At 32.9% G+C, this 23,145-nt stretch overlaps 2 protein-coding genes across 3 annotated transcripts in view; both read right to left on the bottom strand.

The window, feature by feature from the left end:
* The window catches only part of LOC114330188 (uncharacterized), a 177,977-nt gene that overhangs the window by 95,642 nt on the left and 59,190 nt on the right, over nt 1-23,145 (bottom strand). Inside the window, exon 1 of one of the 2 annotated variants that reach the window (XM_028279514.2) lies at nt 5,488-5,599. The exons of the other annotated variant lie outside the window; for it this stretch is intronic. The gene's annotated coding sequence lies outside the window, so the exon portion shown is untranslated. Of the gene's footprint in view, nt 1-5,487; nt 5,600-23,145 lie in introns of those variants that run through there. 2 annotated transcript variants of the gene reach the window in all.
* LOC114330187 (uncharacterized) overlaps nt 16,869-23,145 on the bottom strand; it is a 121,940-nt gene continuing 115,663 nt past the window's right edge. Inside the window, exon 3 of the mRNA XM_050646869.1 lies at nt 16,869-22,684. Within this exon, the coding sequence (XP_050502826.1) occupies nt 22,601-22,684 (84 nt within the window). The 3' untranslated portion in view covers nt 16,869-22,600. The remainder of the gene's footprint in view (nt 22,685-23,145) is intronic.

Here is a 23,145-nt window from a genome sequence, read left to right on the forward strand (position 1 = left end):
CGAGAAAGTAAAATACCTTGTAATATGGTATTATAATATAACGTGTGATCCAAAATGATTGTCACCATAGGTGGATTTGAACGACAGAGATAGATATACAGTGCATGTATATTCTTAATTCAGATATACTTTCCAGTTTACATTAACTTTACAGTGTACGTCAACTTAACAAGAAAAGTTAGGTTATGTAGAGATGTTGGTGGTGGACATATACAGCATTTTGTTGATTTTATTTATTATTGTTAATTATAATTTTGTTAATTCTTTTAATTTTTGATTAGAGTTCTGTATTAAAGGTTTTGACTGATTTTTTATGTTTTATAATGTTAATCAAAATTAATTGATAAACCAATGATATAAATTTAGATTAAAACAAGACATACGTAATTTTTTGCACGGCTAGCTTTGATCCCAATAATTGTGGATCGCTCGTTATTATAATACATGCAATAAATTAATATTAACATATTATTTAATAATTTATTTCAAATTTATCTTTTTTAATTGTGTTCATGTTTTAATGAAATTAGCGTGATTATTTCATTCATAGGAGACTCTTACCAATAGAAAGCTACAGAAATCTAAATTAAATTGATTATTTTTTAATGATGTTAACTTCCAATCGTATAATAAGATATTTGATCACGTGTTTAATTATGTCCAATCAGATTTAAATTATACCTACTGAGAATTATTTACTGTAGAAAACTACCGATATAATTTTTTTAAGTAGATTGTTTCTGTTTAATGGCAACCAGTTTTCTAGTTTTGACAACTGTCACATTTAAGAAAATATCCATAATACACGTATTAAAAAATAATCTTACGAATATCACACGACAGTAAGAATAAATAAGAAAATAATGCTTCATTTTTACTCAAATTTGTTGTCATTGGGCTCGTGTCTATTGCCAGACAACACATTTTCGAAAAACTGTCGCATTATTTTCAATTTATTCTTATTTTCTTGTGATATTATACCCGATAATTTTTGATAATTGCCCGTCGTCAAGTATATTACGTCAAATGCTCTTCGTTGCTATAAAAAATACATTCAGTGACATTAATGACAATTAATGTTTTAATAATTATAAAAGTGATGACTTTCAAGCGTCAAATATTTATAACAACTGTGTGTTTAATTGTACTGATTTGTACTTATATAAATAAATTACAATAACATTTTGGTTTTGAACAGTTTCATTCATGAAATAATCGCAACAAATTGCACTCGATCTCTGAAATTAATATAGAATTTTAGAGCTCTTGTGCAGTTACTACTGATAATTCGATGAAATAAAATTATTTTGACATAATATTTAAAAGTCAGATTAGTAGACAATTACAGTGGTTTTGAATCGTCGTCGTGGAAACCAATATCGTCGTTGTGGTAACCCATTATATTGAAAGTTTGGTTTTGACAACCTTGTCAAAGAATTAATTTGTGGCTTTTTCCCAAACGTACGGCCCTAGAAAAAATATTGTTCCTAACTCATGCGGAAATTGTCTTCCCCGCACTCGACTGCTTGCCCGAACTCCGCTATCGCGTCGTTTGGGTCAACGGAAGTCTCGTGCGTAAAAGTATCACTTTCCGCACTAGTTACGAAAATAATTATTTTTTTTTGTTTTATGACATGACCAGTAAAATGTATTTTGAATTAAATAAATTACATAGATTCTTCTTTTTGTGTCAATTAATTAAATTAAAACAAATACACCCTGTAAAAATAATTAGGTTAATGTTTATATTAACAAATATTAGAGAATTAAATAACCTATCAAAATGAGCTAGCACACGACCCTATTCGTATTAAAATCGTCATCACGCCCAGATTGGTAACATCAACAATATGGTATATAGGATGTGCCTAGTGTTGGAAAATTCTCGTGAATGAAAAATCGGAGAATATTCTCGATATGGAGAATTTTCTGAGAATGAACCCTATGACGCGCTTAGGGATATTATTAAAGATGAAATAGGATATTAAAAATCATGAAATTATATACAAAATTATGAGACGAAAAAACAGTGTTCTCTATATAAAAAAATGCAAAACAACAGAAAACACAAAATTTGTTTGATAAAAAATGAAATTTTCTTCTTAACAGCAAATAATGGATGTGGTGATCTAATTTGAAAAAGATGAGGCCTCAGATTTAGAACTCTATCATTAGCTCTTCCTGTTCATCTACATTCTGCATTTCAATGTACTGATGAGAAGTTGTGGGATTTTGTTTTTCATGAGTCGCCAGATCAGTCATGGATTGGTCTTCCTCTAACAATTTTAAATTGTGAGCAATAAAAGTTACCTTACCAGCTCGTTCATCAGTAAGGCGGCTTCTTTGAGAGGAGTGGATAAAACCATAAGTACTGAAACTTGTTTCCGTTGCTGCACTGGATGAAGGCATGCTTAATGTATCAACTGCTATTTTAGTTAATTTTGTTCCGAAACATGTACCTTTCCAGCATATCATTGGGTCTAGTTTTTCAATCAATTTTACAACGTACGGTTTTCCAAAAAATCCCTCCTTAGACCGATAAAGTGCCAAATCAGCCATTATTTAAGCCGAGTCATCACCATATTTTAAAGTTGCTAAATTATCTATAAACTCAGTTCTCTCAACTTGTTCTTCTCTGCTTAAATGAGCACTATTAAACTTAGGATCCAATATATTCACTGCCAAATAAATTGAATGTATTGCCATTTGTTTCCTTTTAGAGACAAACATTTTTATTGCTTTATTCTTTCTAGTTTCAATAACCTTGAACTTGAAGATAGTTCTCGTCGAGAATAGAAAATTCTCGCCGAGAATTTTCTGGCTGAGAATATTCTCGAGAATATTCTCTTCCCACATCACTAGGTGTGCCATAAAATTATAATTTAAAAAGAGAAATCGACCTATTTGGGGATTTATTTCTAAAATCGCACATTCTCGAAACCGCTGATTTATTCCTTTTATATGCACCATGTTGTGCATGTATATTGTTATGCGTGACCAGACATCTCGTAACGCGACAGTTCGTAACCGGACAAGTGGTAACGGACAACTCATAAACGGCGACTGTTCGTAACTATACAAATTCGTAATAAAAAATTCGTAACTATACAAATTCGCCGGTAAAAGTTATTTACCGCCAATTTTATTGCTGGAATCGAATATTATGATTCTATTTATTAATAATATAGGTATGCGTTAAAAAATGTATTTTCTCGGCTTCTCCCTGGAGAAATTTTCTTCATTTTTTTTGTCCACAAAAGTTGCTTTTGTTTTGTCATATAAATAAATTTATTTATTATAACAAAAATTTTTAAAAGATGAAGTTTTCGATCCTAATAGCATTATTAATAATATTTAGAAAATATTAAAACATTACTAAAAGATTTTTAAATCGAAAACTTATTGGTCCATTTCCTTGGTAACACCTCCAAGGCTTCTAAAATTTGCAAGCCAAATGGATGCTGAAGCGAAGAAGACAAGAGGGAATTCAAAAAACTTACAATTCACGACCCCGTCTGTTCAGCTGGTAAATTCCAACAGAAAATGGACCTAGTTACTCGAAGGAGTAAAGACCAATATAAAAATAAAATAAAAATTTTATTTTTAATTCAGCTGCAATGCGAAGACAAAACAATCCTACTTTTCAATTAGAATACGGAGCGCAGTCCAGTCCCTTGAATCGCGATTTTCGGCTCTTATTGGAGCCTTCATCGGAAGGAGAGTTCTCCATGGAGATCAAGCCTACGTTCCTTCCGATGAAGGCTCCAATAAGAGCCGAAAATCGCGATTCAAGGGACTGGACTGCGCTCCGTATTCTAATTGAAAAGTAGGATTGTTTTGCCTTCGCATTGCAGCTGAATTAAAAATAAAATTTTTATTTTATTTTTATAAAAATTTTTAATTTGTTTATACAAATATTGTTTATAGTCTAAGAGCTAGTGAATGCTCCGACTAACGGTCGTCCTGTAAGGCTAGACATTTGTACAGTGATAATTCATAGCACACCAAGGCTAAAAACCATGACCTGGCAGGCATCAGCCGTGAACGTGTATCTACCAGGTGAATAGAAAAGTGCATAGTTTAGGGGAAAAATAAACTTTCTCCTGTAAAGTTTAAATTTAAGTATGTGTTTGAGTAAGTCATTTATAAGAAATGTGTACAACGACAGGCGATTCTGAATAGCACAAGACCTTGCCAGACGAGGGGAAAGATTAGGGGTTTTTTCTACAATTATTTTTTTGCAGTGAAAAAGGTGTTTTTTAGGTTTTTTGAATCATTCCAAACAGAAAAGGTCTCCAGTGATTTTTCTCTTAGGTTAACAGTTTTTGTTATATAAGCGATTAAAAATTTTGAAAATTGCTTAATCGGCAATTTTTAACCCTAAATCGGACATTTAACTAAAAATTTCAATGTTGCTAAGGTAGGTAGATATTCTTTAAACAATGATTGATAAAATCCCGATTAGTTTTTTGCAATACAATATCGAAAACCCGTTTGTTTTTAATTGCTAGTCAAGCGGGCGGAAGTGAGGACGTTTGAGTTTGCATAGATTCATTATCTCAAGAAAGGGCAAATTTGAAGAGAAATCCTCAGACAGGTCGATTTTTATTCTTAAATTAGGACTTTTTGGCATATATATAATACTCGTGACGTCATCACGCCCAGATGGATGACGTCACTAGTATTATATGTATATGCCAAAATGGCCTAATTTAAAAATAAAAATCGACCTGTCTTAGGATTTCTCTTCAAATTTGCCCATTCTCGAGATAATGAATTTATACAAACTCAAACCTCCCCACTTATACTACAGTGTGATCGCCCGCTTGATTAGCAATTAAAAAACAAAGGGGTTTTCGATATTGTATTGCAAAAAACTCTCGGGATTTCATCAATCTATATTTAGAGAATATCTACCTACCTTGATAACATTGAAATTTTTAGTTAAATGTCCGATTTAGGGTAAAATGGCCGATTTCGCAATTTTCAAAATTTTTAATCGCTTATATAACAAAAACTATTAACTTAAGAGAAAAATTACTAGAGACCTTTTCTGTTTGGAATGATTCAAAAAACCTAAAAAAACTTTTTTCGATGCAAAAAAAATAATTTGAGGAAAAACCCCTAATCTTTCCCCTCGCCTGGCAAGGTCTTGTGCTCTTCAGAATCGCCTGTCATTGTACACATTTCTTCTAAATGACTTACTCAAACACATACTTAAATTTAAACTTTACAGGACAAAGTTTATTTTTCCCCTAAACTATGCACTTTTCGATTCACCAGATAGATACACGTGCACGGCTGATGCCTGCCAGGTAATGGTTTTTAGCCTTGGTGTGCTATGTATTATCACTATAGAAATTTCTAGCCTTACAGGAAGACCGTTAGTCGGAGGGTTCACTAGCTCTTAGACTATAATAACTGTTAACCGTTTGAAATAAAACTCAATAAATGGACATTAATTAAGATAAAAAACTAAGCTCTTACCTTTAGGAAAGTTAACGAATAAACTGAGGCTGAAGTACTAGTATAGCTTTCTAATCTCCTGAGTGCTTTAAATACCTTTTAAAAGTAATTCTTCCTACAGAGCATAATTAATTTATGTTTCATTAATAGTAAATATCTATAAACGTTAGAATTTCCGTCATAAAACCGACGGATTAGATTATGAAATTAATTAGAAAATAATTAAAAAAAATTAATTTCGAAATATTGTTTGATAAAATATTGATTAAAAAGCATTAAAGTATAATATTTTAAAAGAAACAAAGAAAGTTGTGGGTAGTATAAAACTTAACAAAAACATCATTAATTATTATGAAATATCTGCCGAGTTTCTGGCGCCATAAAACTGTAATATATGGGCTAAAAGTAGAAGGCCCCTACAGAAATGTTTCTGGTTCTCCTAGAATGGGGGTTGGAGCAATGGGTTTGCTCCTTATTCTCCGGAAAAAATTATAGTGGGAAAAAATTCGAACAAGCCTCGGATATGGACTGTAACAAACTTACGACGAACACGGCAAAGAAAAAGGTACATGAATTTAGGTTGTTGGAACGTACAAGAAATTCGAACAAAGGATACTGAAGTCTTCAAAGGACTATCAACATACAACATGGATATCGTAGTCCTGAGTGAAAAAAAGAAGAAGGGAGAAGGTAACGAAATAAAAGGAGATTATTTACATATTATCTACAGCGGAGTCAAAAAAGAAAAACAAACAAAAGCGGGCGTTTCCATAGCAATCAAGAAACGATATTTGAAAAATATTAAGAACTTTTCTGCTACCAACGAACGAATAATCCCAATGGAGCTAAAACTACGAGGACAAGACCTGATAAAGGCCGATTTAAGGCCGATTTATACATATCCGGGCCGTGTCCGTTCCGTGTTAAGACAGGGCCCGGTCCAAAAAAAAAAAAACAGTATGTATTCTTATGAATATATTTATACATTGGCGTTTCCCGGACGGGGCCCGTCCGTGTCCGGCCTGAAATTATGTAATCCTAACCGATATTTTTGGTTGGGCACTGTCGATACACGGAAATGAGACGGACCGCACGGACTTGTATAAACACTATTTTATTGTTTAATGAACGCGAATGCAGGTAAATAGACAAGCAGGAGATGTTGTGCGATTAGTATGTTATGGTTTTTTATATGTATTATTTATATATTTAAGTACATATATTTTATTTCTTATTTCTAATTACATATTATTACATTTGATTGTAGTGTAATTTCTTTACGGATCCGATTTACGTAGGTACTATGTAGTATATATTATTATGGACGATGAAAAATTAATCGAATTGGTCCGCAAAACCGGACCAATTCGATTATTCTAATCAGTCGCGATTATTTTCAACTATTTTTTACACAGATATAATATGTAATAACGTTTTCCTTTAGTATATTCGGCCCGGTACGCACACTGCCACAGCACGGTTGAATGTAAATATAGCATTAAAAATACCCGGACTCGGCACTGATACGGAACGGACACGGCCCGTATATGTATAAATCGACCTTAATAGTATGTAGGTATATACACTCCAAACGATGACACAACTGCTAACACTAAAGAATTTTAAATTTCAAAAAATGAAATTTGTTTTTAAAAAATATTTTTATTTCTAAACTACAATTTTGAATACGTCCGAACTGAACAAGACCAAGAATAATAATACATGAATTTAACAATACAAATACAATTAAAATAATACTAGCAAACAGAACTGGATGACAACTGTAGAGTCAGCTGCAGGTGTTGGCTTGGATTGCGCCAGGTCTGGACTTTCGTATCATGTAACTAAAGAGAATTTTTTTGAAAAATTAAATGAACCAATAAGCTGTTTTAGAAACCGGAAAGATATACTATTACTAGGGGACTAATGGACGAATTGGAAGGAAAGAACACATGCAGCGATAGGAGAATACGGAGAAGATATGCTAAATTATAATGGCACACGTCTTATACAACTGTGTCAGCAACATTAATTAAAAATACAAAATGGGGATTTTAGACATATAAAGTGTATAAGCCTGATGAAAGGTGTAATAAATAAAACAACTACAATACAATATTAGATAATAAATATTGTATGAGTAACAATTATAATTAGTTCACATTTCACATGCCGGTAATAAACCGGGAGATATTAACAGAACTTCAACCACGATTTTCTAAGTCCTGCCCTTTGCAATACTGGAAGGTTAGAAAAGTTACTTAAAATTTATGGAAAAATCCACGGGTTTCCTGTGACATTTTCCTGTGAAAACTAGATTTTCCACGAGGAAAAAAATGTGAAATTGCGATGAATTTTTGAGTCCTGCCATATCCATAGAATGACAGGATACTATCAATTTTATGAAGAAAATTTTTTGGGCAGGAGGGTTGCAAAAGGACTAAGAGTGTATATGGACATACGAACATGTAATGAAAATAATGAAATTTTCGTAATTTTCTGAGTCCTGCCAACTTAATAAATTAAACATAATTATTTGAAAATGATCGAAAAAAATGTTGGCATGACGTCTCCTAATGTTTAACTGCACTTGTCCCTTGGAAAATTCTGTTGAAAATTTTCACCCTGGTTCCGTGATTTTCTGAGTCATAAAATAAATTGTATTATAAAATAAATAATTTAAGTAGACATTATTAAAAAGATGAGATGGGGAGACGACATTAAAAAGATAGGAGGAACGCACTGGAAACAGAAAGCACTAAACAGAAGCGAATGGAGGAAACTGGGGGAAGCCTATGTTCAGAATTGGACGAATTAAAGGGCAAAAGAAGAAGAAGAAGATTAAAAAAGGCAGGATGTTTAGTTACACCTTTTTTACTACACAGAGTTAAAAATGTGTAAGAAAATTCGTGGAAAGTTAAACGATTTTCTGAGTCATGCCATTTTTAACATATCTCAAGAACGTTAATATAAGCTATTTACAAAGAGGCAGGATGGTTGTGTAGTTATTTCGTATATAAAAATAAAATTTTAAGTCAGTAAAATTATTGCAGGTTATTATACAAACATATTCATATCACTACAATTTTCTGAGTCATGCCATGTCAAGTATGCTTAAAAAACACTAATCTAAAACCATTTACAACGTGGCAGGATAACCGCAAAGATACTTAATACATAAAAATTAATTTTTACATCGTTAAAAGAATCGTACGGTATTAAATATTATTTTCCTGAGTAATGTCTCGGATTTTTACACACCTTTCAAATCTAATACCAAATTGTAACCTATTTATTTTAAGCGATTAGATCATATTTGTATCTAAAAAGTAATAGGAAGAAAATCAATAATTTTACAATTAATTGGATTAATTAATGGATTGTACCTATTATACAGGGTGTCCAGAAACTCTTCTAACAATCGAAGCCCGGAGAGTCCTCAGATAATTTTAAGAAAATTTAACTCAATTCACCTCATCCGAAAATGCTTCCCAAGGAAGCTAGAGCTCTTTAAAGATGGCGTATTCTAATTAGTTTTTTTTTAATAGTTTCAGAACACTTCTGTATTCTCGGTGTGCAAGTACTTGGAAGGGAATTGAGAAACAAACGTGCGCGAATAACGGAGAAATATTGCAACTTTCTTAAATAATTCATATTGTCAAATTGACGTACATTTCATATCTACTGTCATTGAAGAATAAAAATTATATGTTGCTCCACAATATTGATATGATATGCAATTATTATACAGAGAGAGTCTGTAAAGTGGAATAAATTCAATATCTCAAATACTAATTGTTTTTTTGGAAAATGCTCAGACCCGTCGATTAGTATTTCAAATTGTCCTTTTTGACATTCAATAATAATGTATACAGGGTGTCCCAATTTAGAGATATGACGTTATCGTCGATTTTCTTAAATGGCAACACTGTCATTTTGATAGCTAATTTGATAGGGTTTGTAAAGTTATACATAACTGCAAAATATCAAATTTTTATTCTCTACCATTTACAAGATAATAGAAAATAACAAAGTTATATCTGTAATTTGGAATATATTCAATAATTAAAATACTAACTGTGTTTTTGAAAAATGCTTAGACCCGTCGATTAGTATATCAAATTGTCCTTTTTGACATATAATAATAATGTATACAGGGTGTCCCAATTTAGAGATATGACGTCATCGTTGATTTTCTTAAATGGCAACACTGTCATTTTGATAGCTATTTTGATAGGGTGTGTAAAGTTATACACAACTGCAAAATTTCAAATTTGTATTCTCTACCATTTAGATGATAATAAAAAATAACAAAGTTATGAAAAAGAAGTAATCAACTAATAATTGAATTTAATTATTTCAATAAATTAAGCAAAAACTCATAATGTTGCCCTCAATTATTGTCAAATTGTCAATGGGCAACGTTATGAGCATTTGCTTAATTGAAATAAATAAATTCAATTATTATTTGATTACTTCTTGTTCTTCATAACTTTGTTATTTTTTATTATCTTGTAAATGGTAGGGAATAAAATTTTGAAATTTTTCAGATGTGTATAACTTTACACACGCTATCAAAATAGCTATCAAAATGATAGTGTTGCCATTTAAGAAAATCAACGATGACGTCATATCTCTAAATTGGGACACCCTGTATACATTATTATTATATGTCAAAAATGACAATTTGATATACTAATCGACGGGTCTGAGCATTTTTCAAAAAAACAGTTAGTATTTTAATTATTGAATATATTCCAAATTACAGATATAACTTTGTTATTTTCTATTATCTTGTAAATGGTAGAGAATAAAAATTTGATATTTTGCAGTTATGTATAACTTTACAAACCCTATCAAATTAGCTATCAAAATGACAGTGTTGCCATTTAAGAAAATCGACGATGACGTCATATCTCTAAATTGGGACACCCTGTATACATTTTTATTGAATGTCAAAAAGGACAATTTGAAATACTAATCGACATGTCTGAGCATTTTCCAAAAAAACAATTAGTATTTGAGATATTGAATTTATTCCACTTTACAGACTCTCTCTGTATATTTTGCTTGCAGTACTGCATTTTAATAACTAATTTTATTTACTACATACAATTGTTTATGTTTTAATACATAACCTCAATCTTATTTTTTCTTCTTATTATTTTTTTGGACTATGGCCTTGACAATTATCCAGTAACCAGGACTAATATAATTGGCCAATATAATTAAAAATGCGAATAATATTGCACAGCGTAGAAATAGATGTCGCTTTGCCGAACTTGCACGGTCCCAATAGAAAAACGAAAACTGGCACACCTATTTATCTTCCAGAGATAAATCGATTCCATCATTTGTCAATTTTTAGTACCGGTCATAGGCGTCCGTTTAGGGTAGAGAAACGGATATTTTATCGCATAACTTTTCTGTGTTTAACTTTTAAGCATTTTTGATACTGGATTATTAAACTATGGGGTATTCTTGTACTAAAAGGTACTCTTGCGTTGAGTCGGTAGGATACGCCGTGTTCTAGAAAAATCGATTTGAAAAATTTTTCGGTTTTTGAATTTGAAAAAAAAAAAATAATAAAAACTATTGAGAAAAACGAAAACTGGTACGTTTATTTCTCTTCCAGAGATGAATATTTTATCAATTGTCAATTTCTAGTGTCGGTCATATGCGTCCGTCTTGGGTAGATCAACGAAATCTCATAACTTGCTTTAATTGTTAAGCATTTTTGACAGTAGAGTATTAAATTATGAGGTATTCTAGTACTAAAAGTTACTCTTGCTTTAAGTCGGTAAATACACCGTTTTTTTTATTTTTTCAAATTTTTCTTAAATTCAAAATACGAAAAATTTTGAAATTGATTTTTCTAGAAAACGGTGCATCCTACCGACTTAAAATAAGAGTACCGTTTAGTACTAGAATACCTCACAATTTAATAATATAATGTCAAAAATGCTTAAAAGTTAAAGGCAAAAAAGTTATGCGATAAAATAACCATTGCCTACCCAAAACGGACTCCTATGACCGGTACTAGAGATTCGCAATTGATGTAATCGATTTATCTCTGGAAGCTAAAAAGGCGGACCAGCTTTGTCTATCGAAATGGAAGCGTTCTGGAGATAAAAAAAACTAATTACAAGGCGCCATCTTTAAAGAGCTCTAGCTCCCTTAGGAAACATTTTTGGATTATGTGAATTGTGTTAAATTGCCTTAAATTATCTTAGGAATCTTAAAATTATATCAGGTTCCATTAAAAAAAACATAAGTTTGTGTCACCCTGTCAATATGAGTAGCCCTGTATATTAGAAAATATTTTTAAATTATGATCCTCTCTTTGCCCCACGTTTTACCTAAATAACTTTTTTTCGTATCTCTTACGACAAACGAGTAATTGGACTTTGTCACACTAATGCCCCACCCTGTATACGAAATAACTAAAAAACCATCTTGCCTCTTTGTAAATAGACTTATATTAAGATTCTTAAAATATATGCAAAATGGCATGACTCAGAACATCGTGGAATTTTTCACGAATTTTCTTACAAATCTAGGACTCCTGCCGTCTTACAAGAACCGTTTAATCTTCCTGCCGAGTACCGAAAAAGTATTGATTGCATTTGAGTATTATAACTTTTTAAAGGCAGGACTCAGAAAATCACGGAATCTGGGTAAAAATGTTGGGCATAATTTTCCAAGGGAGAAAGTATACTTAAACAGTAGGAGACGTCATGCCAACATTTTTTTTGATCATTTTGAAATAAATATGTTTACTTTATTTAGTTGGCAGGACCCAGAAAATCATGAAAATTTCATTATTTTCCTTACATGTTTGTATACATATATACTCCGTTAGCCCGTTTGCAACCCTCCTGCCCAAAAAATTTTCTTCATAAAATCTATAGTATCCTGTCATTCTACGGATATGGCAGGACTCAGAAATTCATCGCAAAACCCTATTTTTATTTTTTGGGAAAATCTAATTTTTACAGGAAAATGTCACAGGAAATTTGTGGATATTTCCACAAATTGTAAGTACCTCATCTACCCTTCCACTATTGCAAAAGGCAGGACTTAGAAAAGCGTGGCTGAACTTCTGTATAATATCTCCCGGTCTATAACGCTCACCTAACAACCCTGAACCTGACTCCTGTCACCGTCACCTCGCTGTCCTGTCATGTCATCTTGTTACCAACATGAATAATATGAATGTCACTTAACTATGTATCATACATCCTCTTTTCTTTTTCTTTATATATAATAGGTTGAGCTTACAAGGTTTTTTAATTTGTCTCCCTGACCTTGTACAGTAAGTATTAGTAGGATTTGACATTTCAGGTGTGTGATTGTCAGGGATTAATATTTCTCTTGATTGAGGGTCCCTACTTTCAATACCCTCATTGTCTGGCAATTCATGACCCACACTAACATCACCACCCAAATGATGGTGGTTACTCTTTATTTGATCATCTCCAAGGTCTACAACATGTTTATTTGCTGATGATCTTATGTGACATCTGTTCCTTCTGATAGAGGTTCCAGTGCCATCTTCCAGGATGTATGATCTAGGTGATTCATGTTGATTCAAGTTTTTTGCAAACTTCCAGGTGATATTACGGTGATTACGGTAGTACTGTTACATTCATGTCTCTGTCCAACGGCTTCAATATTGTTGCATTTTTATTAAAAGTTGTCTCATTTAATTCTTTTTAGCTTTCATTTTCATTTCAACATTTTCACACAGACATGGATGTAAAAATTTAACTGAAATTGGAACCTTTGTCTTACATCTCCTACTACTAAGAAGTTGTGAAGGGGAGTATCCTATGCCTTTTAATGGATAATTTATTAATGCTGACTGAAGGTCTGCATGCTTTCTTTCATCTATGGTTTTCCTTAACATGTTTTTTGCAATTGAGACTGCTTTTTCTGCTAATCCATTTGAACGTGGATAGTTAGGACTACGAAAGATCAAGGTAAAGTTCCAATTTCTGCCAAACTTTCTAAATTTTTCATTATTATAAGGTATGTTGTCAGTTACAAGAAAATCAGTTGATCCAAATCGTGCAAAAACTGTCTTAATTTCATCAATTACTGCTTCAGCACTTTTGTCTCTAATGGGTAATACCTCTCACCAGTTAGAATGTGCGTCAAATAAAACTACGTAACTTTTCCTGCATATGTGAAAATATCAGACCCTACCCTTTCCCATGGCCTTTTAGGTAGTGGATATGGCAATAGGGTTTGTTTTGGGTTTTTTCTAGCAAATTTTTCGCAACTCTTACATGCCCTTATATATGATTCAATATCCATAGCCATACCAGGCCAATAATAAATTTGGCGTGTATGCGCTTTTGTTTTTCCTATGCCTAAATGTCCCTCATGAAGTAATCCTAGAACTTCCTTTCGTAATGAAAAAGGGACAACTAATTTATTGTCTAGAAAAAGATCATTAGTTATAAATAGATTCTCTTTTATTTTGGCGCGAAGTGTCTGACATTCTCTGGAATTTTATATTTTTGCTCTGGCCAGCCACTGATGATAAAGTCAAAAACAACTTGTAGTTGGGGGTCTGCTATTGTCTCTTATCGAAACTGATTTTTTCGTTCCTTAGATAACGATAAATCATTGACAATTGAATGAACCGCAAACTCTATTTCTGTATCAACAGATCTTTTATTGTTTTTTAGAAATGCCCTTGACAGTGTGTCAGATATGTACATGGTTTTTCCTGGTTTGTATGATACAACTAAATCATAATCTAATAATTTTAATCTCATTCTCAGGATTCTCGGGGAAATAGACTGTAAATCTCTTTTAAAAATCGATTCCAGTGGATTGTGATCACTATGAACTTTTACACAAGCTCCATAGACAAAGTAGTGAAATCTCTTTACTGCAAATAAAATAGCCAGGGTTTCCTTTTCTATTTGAGCATACTGCTGCTCAGTTTTTGTAAGGCTTCTAGATGCAAAGGCCACAGGTATATCTTCTTGCAACAAGGATGCCCCCAGTCCGTCTTTTGATGCATCTGTTTCAATTTCTATTGGGTTCTTTGGATCAAATATTGCCAAGATTGGCGAGTTAGTCAACAGATGCTTTAGCTGATCCAGTGAATCTTGATGCTCACTTGACTACTGCCACTCTACATCCAATCTTGTCAAGTTTCTTAACGGGGCAGATATTTTTGATAGGCTTGGCACGAACATGGCTACATATTTTACCATTCCTAAAAACCTTGCAACATCTTGTTTGCATTCTGGTGTGGGCATGTCTAAGATTGCTTTGATATATTTATCACTTGTTTTCACTCCTTCCTTTGAAAATATCTGACCCATGTATTTGACACTAGTTTGTTTGAACTGTACTTTAGACTTATTGAACTTTATGTTGTATTTGGTAGCACAGTCAAGAACCCTTTTTAAGTTCCTGTCATGTTGTACTTCTGAGGCACCAGTGACTACTAAATCATCAAAGTAAAGGCCTACGCCTTCAAGATCTCCAAATATTCCAAAATTCTTTTTCTGGAATACTTCTGGGGCTGAGCAGATATCAAAAGCCAGTCTATTAAATTGGTACCTACCAAATGGTGTACCAAAGGTCATTCATCAAATCTGCACTTTCATCATCCAGCTCTACTTGCCAATAACCATCCTTCATGTCTAAAACGGTGAAGAACTGTGCTCTACCAAGTAAAGTTACAATTTCATCAACAGAAGGAATTTGAAAGTGTTCTCTCTTGATGGCCCCATTGAGTTCTTTTGGATCAAGACATAATCGTAAGTCACCATTTGGCTTTTCCACCATGACAAGTGGGTGAACCCATTATGACTCCTTGTGCCTCAAGACCACACAGTTTATTTTTTAAACGTTTTCGTAAAGCATGTGGAATCCGTCTTATGGTGCTTATTCGAGGTTTGGTATCTTCCCTCAAGGTTATATGGTGTTTTGTTGGAAATTTTCTTAAACCTTCAAACACATGTGAATATTTTGTTACTAGATCATTTAAACTGTTAAATTTAGAACTTACTAATGAATCTACCCGTTTGACTAACTTTAATTCTAGACATTCCTTAAACCCTAGCAAAGGAACCTGATGTTTTGTATCTATAACTACAAAATATATATCTTTTTTATCATTTTTAATAACACAAGTTAATGTAACTTTCTCTACTGTTTTAATTTTGAAATTTGAATTCCCATATGATACTAATGATATATTAGATTTACGTATATATGCTGTTGGGCCTATTTCTCTGAGAATACATAAAGGCAAAGTGCTTACCTCAGCTCCAGTATCTAATTTAAATGACACAGGCTTATCATTAACATAAATATCAGCTGACCACATATCTGGTCAAAGTTTGTGTTTACATTTAGAATTTACTGACCTGACAAAATACTGATGTTCACTGCCATAACTTTCACTTCCCGAACTGTGCACATCACTTACACTGGCTTCTGTTACTTGATGTACTTTCTTCTTCTGCTCTTTCATTCTCTTTCTTGGACTTTCTGGTTTCCTTGTCACACTGCTCCCACTAGGTTTGTGGTCTTCTCTGCAAACTCTTGCAAAATGGGTATGCCCTTGACACGTGGCACATGTTTTACCTCAAGCTGGGCATCGACCATCTCTCAAATGATTGTATCCACGTCTGATACACACACGAATAGGTCTTGGTTCTCTTCGTTGAACTGCGTTTATTAATGACTCATTTTGTAACATTTTAGACTGGTGTTTACTTATTTCTATCGCTCGACATATGTCAACTGCTTTCATTAGCGTTAAGTCTGACCCTCTAAGCAGTTTTTCTTGTGTTGCTTTGTTGTGTATGCACAATACTATTCTATCTCTGACCATCTGGTCTTGTTGGTCTTACTCTGTTGTTTTAATGGCTTTCCGTAGTTCTGTAACAAATGAGTCAATGGGTCAATGAGTCTTGTTGGCTAATACTGTTAAACTCAAATCTTACAAAAATAACATTTTTCTTTGGTGAACAATACTCTTCAAACTTATTTTTAACACAAGTTACTGTTCTGTCTTCATCTTCGGCAAATGTGAAGGTATTGTACAGCTCTAATGCCTCATCACCCACCAGACTTAAGAGAACTGCCAGCTTTTTACTTTCTAGTTTGGAGTAGGTCCGTAGCTATCATAAATAGATCAAACTTTTGGCTAAATTTGCGCCAGTTTTCAGATATATTCCCGTCTAATATTAGAGATTCAGGTGGCTTAAACGTGGATTCCATGATGATACCAAAAAATAATACTCACGTTTTACAAGCTTACAGTTGAGTATCTATACAAACAAGAAATGGTTCCACCATGCTAAGATTATCACACCTGACGCCATGTATAAGCCTGATGGAAGGTGTAACAAATAAAACAACTACAATACAATATTAGATAATAATTATTGTATGAGTAACAATTATAACTAGTTCACATTTCACATGCCGGTAACGCTCACCTAACAACCCTGAACCTGACTCCTGTCACCGTCACCTCGCTGTCATGTCATCTTGTTACCAACATGAATAATATGAATGTCACTTAACTCTGTATCATACATAAAGACATCCACAAATTCACGTGGGAACAAAGTAAAAGGGGGTTAAAATCTATCATTGACTACTGTATAACCAGACAACAATCACAAACAAAATTTTTGTGGATCAGGCCACTACTTACTCAAAACCTTAACCCTCATAAAATACAAACAGGTAACGCAATAAGAGGAAAAAGCAAGACCTAATTTCTCATCTCGGCAACCTGCATATGTATAACCTAGATAGTTTTTACCACGACTCCACAATCTTCTTGTATAGAATAAGACTAGCCGAAAAGATCCTGACGAACCTACGAACCTACAGGATCACCTGAAGAAATGTATAACACTCTTAAAATATCTTAAAATATCATTCGTAGAAACACGGAAAACTGCTGGTTAAACGAGGAATTAGAAGATCTGTTTTACGGCTAGCCTCAAAAAACCTAGAAGACAAACAAACGTACAAAAGATACTGCTATATATCCAAGAAGGAGGCAGCGAAAACAAAAAACGAATTCTAAGACAGAAATTGGCATAAGATCGACAGATTATTATAGTCCAGTCGGGTTAGACGAATAACAGGCCTAACCTTGCATTAGGAGCTGCCCCAAATTTTATTTTTCTAATCATTAGGGAGGGCCAATATTAGTCCAAATTTAAAATCTCGACTGAATTCCACCGTTGCGTTAGCCACCATCTTGATTTTAAATGAGAACCGTTTTTGCTCAATATCTCCGCCATTTTCAATTTTTTGACAAAAAGTGTGGAAACTAAAATTGTTGGAAATGTGATTTTCTATAATTTCATTTATTATAATTTTTTTCGTGCGGTCGATATTTTCCGAGTTATGAGGGGAAAATAGTGACAGTTGGGGCATAATTATTGTATTATTGAATTATCTCGTTTATTGTTAGCTCTACAACAAATATGTACCTATACAAAAATGAAAAGAATTACTTCTTCTTCTTTAAGTGCCGTGCCCAAATTTTTAGGCGTGGGTAGCTTCCATAACAATTTGCCGATATCGTTCTCGATCTTGTACGGCATGTAACAATTGATCTGCCGATAAGCCAGTCCATTGACGAAGGTTTCGGAGCCATGAATATTTCTTTCGACCAATTCCTCTTTTTCCGTCGATCTTTCCATTGAGTATTAACTGCAGCATCCTGTATCTGCTACCTCTCATTATATGCCCCAGATATTCAAGTTTTCTCTTTTTTATCATCTTCATTAAGTCACCTTCGCCTTGACCTACTCTGTTTAAGACTTCTCTGTTAGAAATGCGTTGAAGAGAATTACATTCTACACAATTTTGATTTCTTTCATTTTTTTGCTAAAATTAATATTTAAGGTAGTACGTATGCGGTAATGGCGCGAGCTTAAGACCGGATTGATTTTATAGCAAATGTTTTTGTTCAATATTTACGCCATTTTCAACTAAAATTGTTCAAAATATAATTTCCTACAATTTATTTTTAACAAATTTTTTCATGCGGTTGATATTTTCCGAGTTACATGGGAAAATAGTAAAAAGTGGTGGGGGGAGCATAATTATTGAATTGAATTTTGTTTGCGAGCTGCCCCAAATTTTATAATTCTATCCTGTAGGAGAGATCAATAGTAGTGTAAATTTAAAATCTCGACTGAATTCCGCGGTTGCATTAGCCGCCATATTGATTTTAAATGAGAACTGTTGTTGCTTAATATCTCCGCCATTTTCAACTTTTTGACATAAATGGTGGGAAAGAAAATTGTTGGAAATGCAATTTCCTACAATTTCTTTGGCACAATTATTTTATACGATCAATATTCTCCGAGTTAAGGGGGACAATAATGGAAGCGGAGGGGAACTTTACAACATAATTGTACATAAACAAAAATAAAGAGAATTATATTTTATACAATTTTTGAAACTTCCAATGACACATCAACCAAACTAAGTATATAAAAGACATAAAAAGACATTATATGCATTAAGTTCAATTAATTTTATTAACTAGCGGGTTTTATTGGCTAAAAGCCAGTTTTTAAGTTTTATGTCAGCTAAAATATCCTGATGTTTCAACAATTTTTTTTTAATTTTGGACCTTGTTGGGGGGGAATTTTTCCATTTCTCCCCCTTCTAGACCCGCCACTGGTTCTCTCGAAAAATTGTAGTAAATCGTAATTGCAACAATTTCAGTTCTTACACTTTTTGTCGAAAAGTTGAAAATGGCGGAGATATTGAACAAAAACAATTGCTACAAAATCAATCAGGTCTTACGCTCTCACATTTACCACATACGTACTACCTTAAATATTGATTTTATTTAAAAAATGAACGGCATCAAAATTGTACAAAATTTTATTCTCTTCATTTTTGTATAGGTATATATTTGTTGTAAAACTAATAATAAACGAGATAATTTAATAATTCAATAATTATGCTACAACTGTCACTATTTTCCCCTCATAACTCGGAAAATATCGACCGCACAAAAAAAATTATAATAAATTAAATTATAGAAAATCGCATTTTCAACAATTTCAGTTTCTACACTTTTTGTCAAAAAATTGAAAATGGCGGAGGTATTGAGCAAAAACGGTTCTCGTTTAAAATCAAGATGGCGGCTAACGCAACTGTGGAATTCTGTCGAGATTTTAAATTTATGCTAATATTGACCCTCCCTAAAGAGTAGAAAAATAAAATTTGGGGCAGCTCCAAATGCAAGGTCAAATGCTATCCCGACTGGGCTATTAGGGAGCTCAATACGTAATACGTGTTATGACGCAGATGACGTGCAACGGTATTTATATTGTATTTTAATAGTTATTTATGACATAAGTGTTAAAAGTACACGTTTAATGCACGCATGTGAAAGTTTGTGAAAAATTCACATGAGTGCCTTACAAATCTACTTTTTAACACGTATATCATACAATATTTTTTCTACAAACGTCTTATACAGTAAAACCTGTCGGTAACGGCCACTAAAAATGAAAGAACTATTGGCCGATATTGTTGGCCGAAAGGTGGCCGGTATTGCTAGTTTTTGTAGTCTACATATAATTGGTTTGGGGAATTTTTAAACTGGCCGTTAATGGCAGGTGGCCGGTAGCACAGCTCTTACTGTATATCAACAATTATAATTTATTCATTCTCAATTACAGGACAATATCTACAAAAACTTTTACTTGAACTTGACTGACATTCCATTTTTATATTTGTCTTGACATTATATCAAAACTGCCTATACTGTCAATACGTAAATCATAACAACTAAAGAATAACATCTTACTTTTATTGTTGTATGTTTTAATAGATTTTTTCTACAAACGTGTTAAAAATGCAATAATATAGTTTAAATTGAATTTTAAAAAACCTTTTAAACCATCTTTTTCAAATTGCGCAAGTTGTACTATTAATATTAATGTTAATAAATGAAATATAAATATTTTGACGTTTCACAATTTGACAATTCACTTTTAACTGCAGTGCCTTAAAAATTTTAAAGCACTAGTGCTTTATAGTAGCATTTTTAACGCTCCTATGGAGTGCTAAAATAGTTATTTTTGAAACAGTTCGTGAAGTATGCTTTTTGCGAACGCACGCGATGTTTAGAGCACGAGCGACAACGGAGCAAGTGCCATACATCGCGTAAGTTCGCAAAAAGAACTTCACGCACAGTTTTATACAATATTTTATCTACGATAAACAAATAAAAAAAATTTAACTCTTCGTCATTGGAATTCATTTTTATTCTAGAATTTTTACAATTTTGACATTTAAAAATTCTAACTTCTTTCAAACCACAAAACTGTCAAAATTTTTGTTGTACTTTATTGCTCATTATGTCATCACCATGGCAACGCGAAAGTTAAGGATATCGGATTATATATATGAAAGTGTGTCAAAAACAGTGCGAAAAAGTAAATCCCATTTAAAATACATTGTTACTTCACGCACACTTTAAACCCTTCACGCACTGCTATCTATAATGACAGTTTTCATAAACTAAAAACTTATACATAATATATGACATAGAGTAGATAAATTGCATTTTTAACACGGTTGTAGAAAAAATAATTTAAGTTTTTAAGTTGTGAAAGAGAAAGCCACCTTAAGGCTCGTTGGATTTTATTTACTGTTTTAAAAACTCACATCTTAATATACAGGGTGTAACAAAAATACAGGTCATAAATTAAATCGCATATTTTGAGACCAAACATAGTTTGATTTAACCTAACTTACCTTAGTAAAAATGTGCTCATAAAAAAAGTTACAGCCCTTTGAAGTTACAAAATAAAAATCGATCTTTTCCAATATATCGAAAACTAATTTAGGTTTCTTATTGAAAACGGACATGTGGCATTCTTATGACATGAACATCTTAAAAAGAAATTATAGTGAGATTTGGGCACCCCATAAAAATTTTATGGGGGTTTTGTTCTCTTAAACCCCCCAAACTTTTTTGTACGTTCCAATTAAATTATCATTGTGGCACCGTTAAACACAATATTTTTAAAACTTTTTTGCCTCTTAGTACTTTTCCGAAAAGCTAGTTTTTATCGAGATATTTTGCATATTTGTTAAATCCACGTATGATTAAAGAGACCTGGTAATAATATGAAAATTTATTTATAAATTACAGTTTGAGGTATATTTTGAACCATATTAGAAAAGAAGCCACATCTCGATAAAAGGTGCCTTATGGGGAAAATATTAAGAGGCAAAAAAGTTTTAAAAACACTGTGTTTAACTAATGGTACCGCAATAATGGTTTAATTGGAACGTACACAAATATTTGGGGGGTTTAATTAAAGGCACAAAACCCCCATAAAATTTTTATGTAAACATATTAAAAAAGAAGCCGCATCTCGATTAAAACTGGTTTATCGAAAAAATATTGAGAGGCATAAAAGTTTTAACAACATTGTGTTTAACTAATGGCACGACAATAATAATTTAATTGGAACGTACATAAAAGGTTGGGGGGTTGAAGGGAACAAAAACCCCACAAAATTTTTATGGGGTTCACAAATTTCACTATAATGGCCTTTTGAGATGCTCCTGCCACAATAATGCCACATGTCCATTTTCATTAAAAAATCTCCAATAGTTTTCGATATATCGGAAAAAATCGATTTTTATTTTGTAACTTCAAAGGGCTGTAACTTTCTTTGTGTGCATATTTGTACTAAGGTAACATAGGTTCAATCGAACTATTTTTGGTCCCAGAATATGAGATTTAGTTTATGACCTGTATTTTTGTTACACCCTCTATAATTCAGTTTATCCATATTAATAAAGCACATTTATCTCAAACAAAAATAGCAATCAATGATAATTTCATGCCTCAGAAGCCAACCGGTGTAAGTCAATGTGTTTAAAATGAGATACATACTAAGATGTTTCTGAAAACAGTTGCAGAAATATATTTATGTAGTTATTAAAAATAAGTAAACGGTCTTTATTGATCATAATATATTATGTAATATATATTCATAAATACAAAACAAGGAAATTGTAATATTCTTATACATAATAATATGTGTTACAACTATGACTTACACCGTTTGACTTCTGAAGCATCCAATTATAGATGGGGTCCTTGCTCAAAACTTTGTGTTTCCTCATCAGTGTCATATTTACTCCTTAGCAAGTGCCTTATTTCAATAACCTATAGACAGAAAAATAAATGTTAGATACTGTCGTTAAAAAATGTTGTCAAAAATATTAAATTAACATTTCTAAGGGTGCGTCAAAGGTGCACGCTGGTTTTCGGAGTCAGTGCCGAGACTGTGTAAAGGTAGACTTCCGCACCAAGCGACCGAGACAGGAGACCGCGACAGGCGACAGATAGGCGAGGTCTCCCCACGACTGCTCTCAATGCAATTATATCAGGGTAGTTCTGCAGCCCGCGACCGAGACCAGCGACCAACTATCGTCTATTCGCCACCTATCTGTCGCCTGTCGCGGTCTCCTGTCTCGGTCGCTTGGTGCGGAAGTCTACCTTAAGAATAATCCTTTGTATTTAAACGGGCCTGCCAAAGTGCAGCTAGTGCGGCAGATTTGTGCAAATATTATAAGAATTGCGCATTTAATGATAGAAGCATATAATTTGGACCACGTATACTACAC

Source organism: Diabrotica virgifera, chromosome 3 (genome assembly GCF_917563875.1).
Source record: "Diabrotica virgifera virgifera chromosome 3, PGI_DIABVI_V3a".
NCBI classification, from domain to species: Eukaryota; Metazoa; Arthropoda; class Insecta; order Coleoptera; family Chrysomelidae; genus Diabrotica; species Diabrotica virgifera.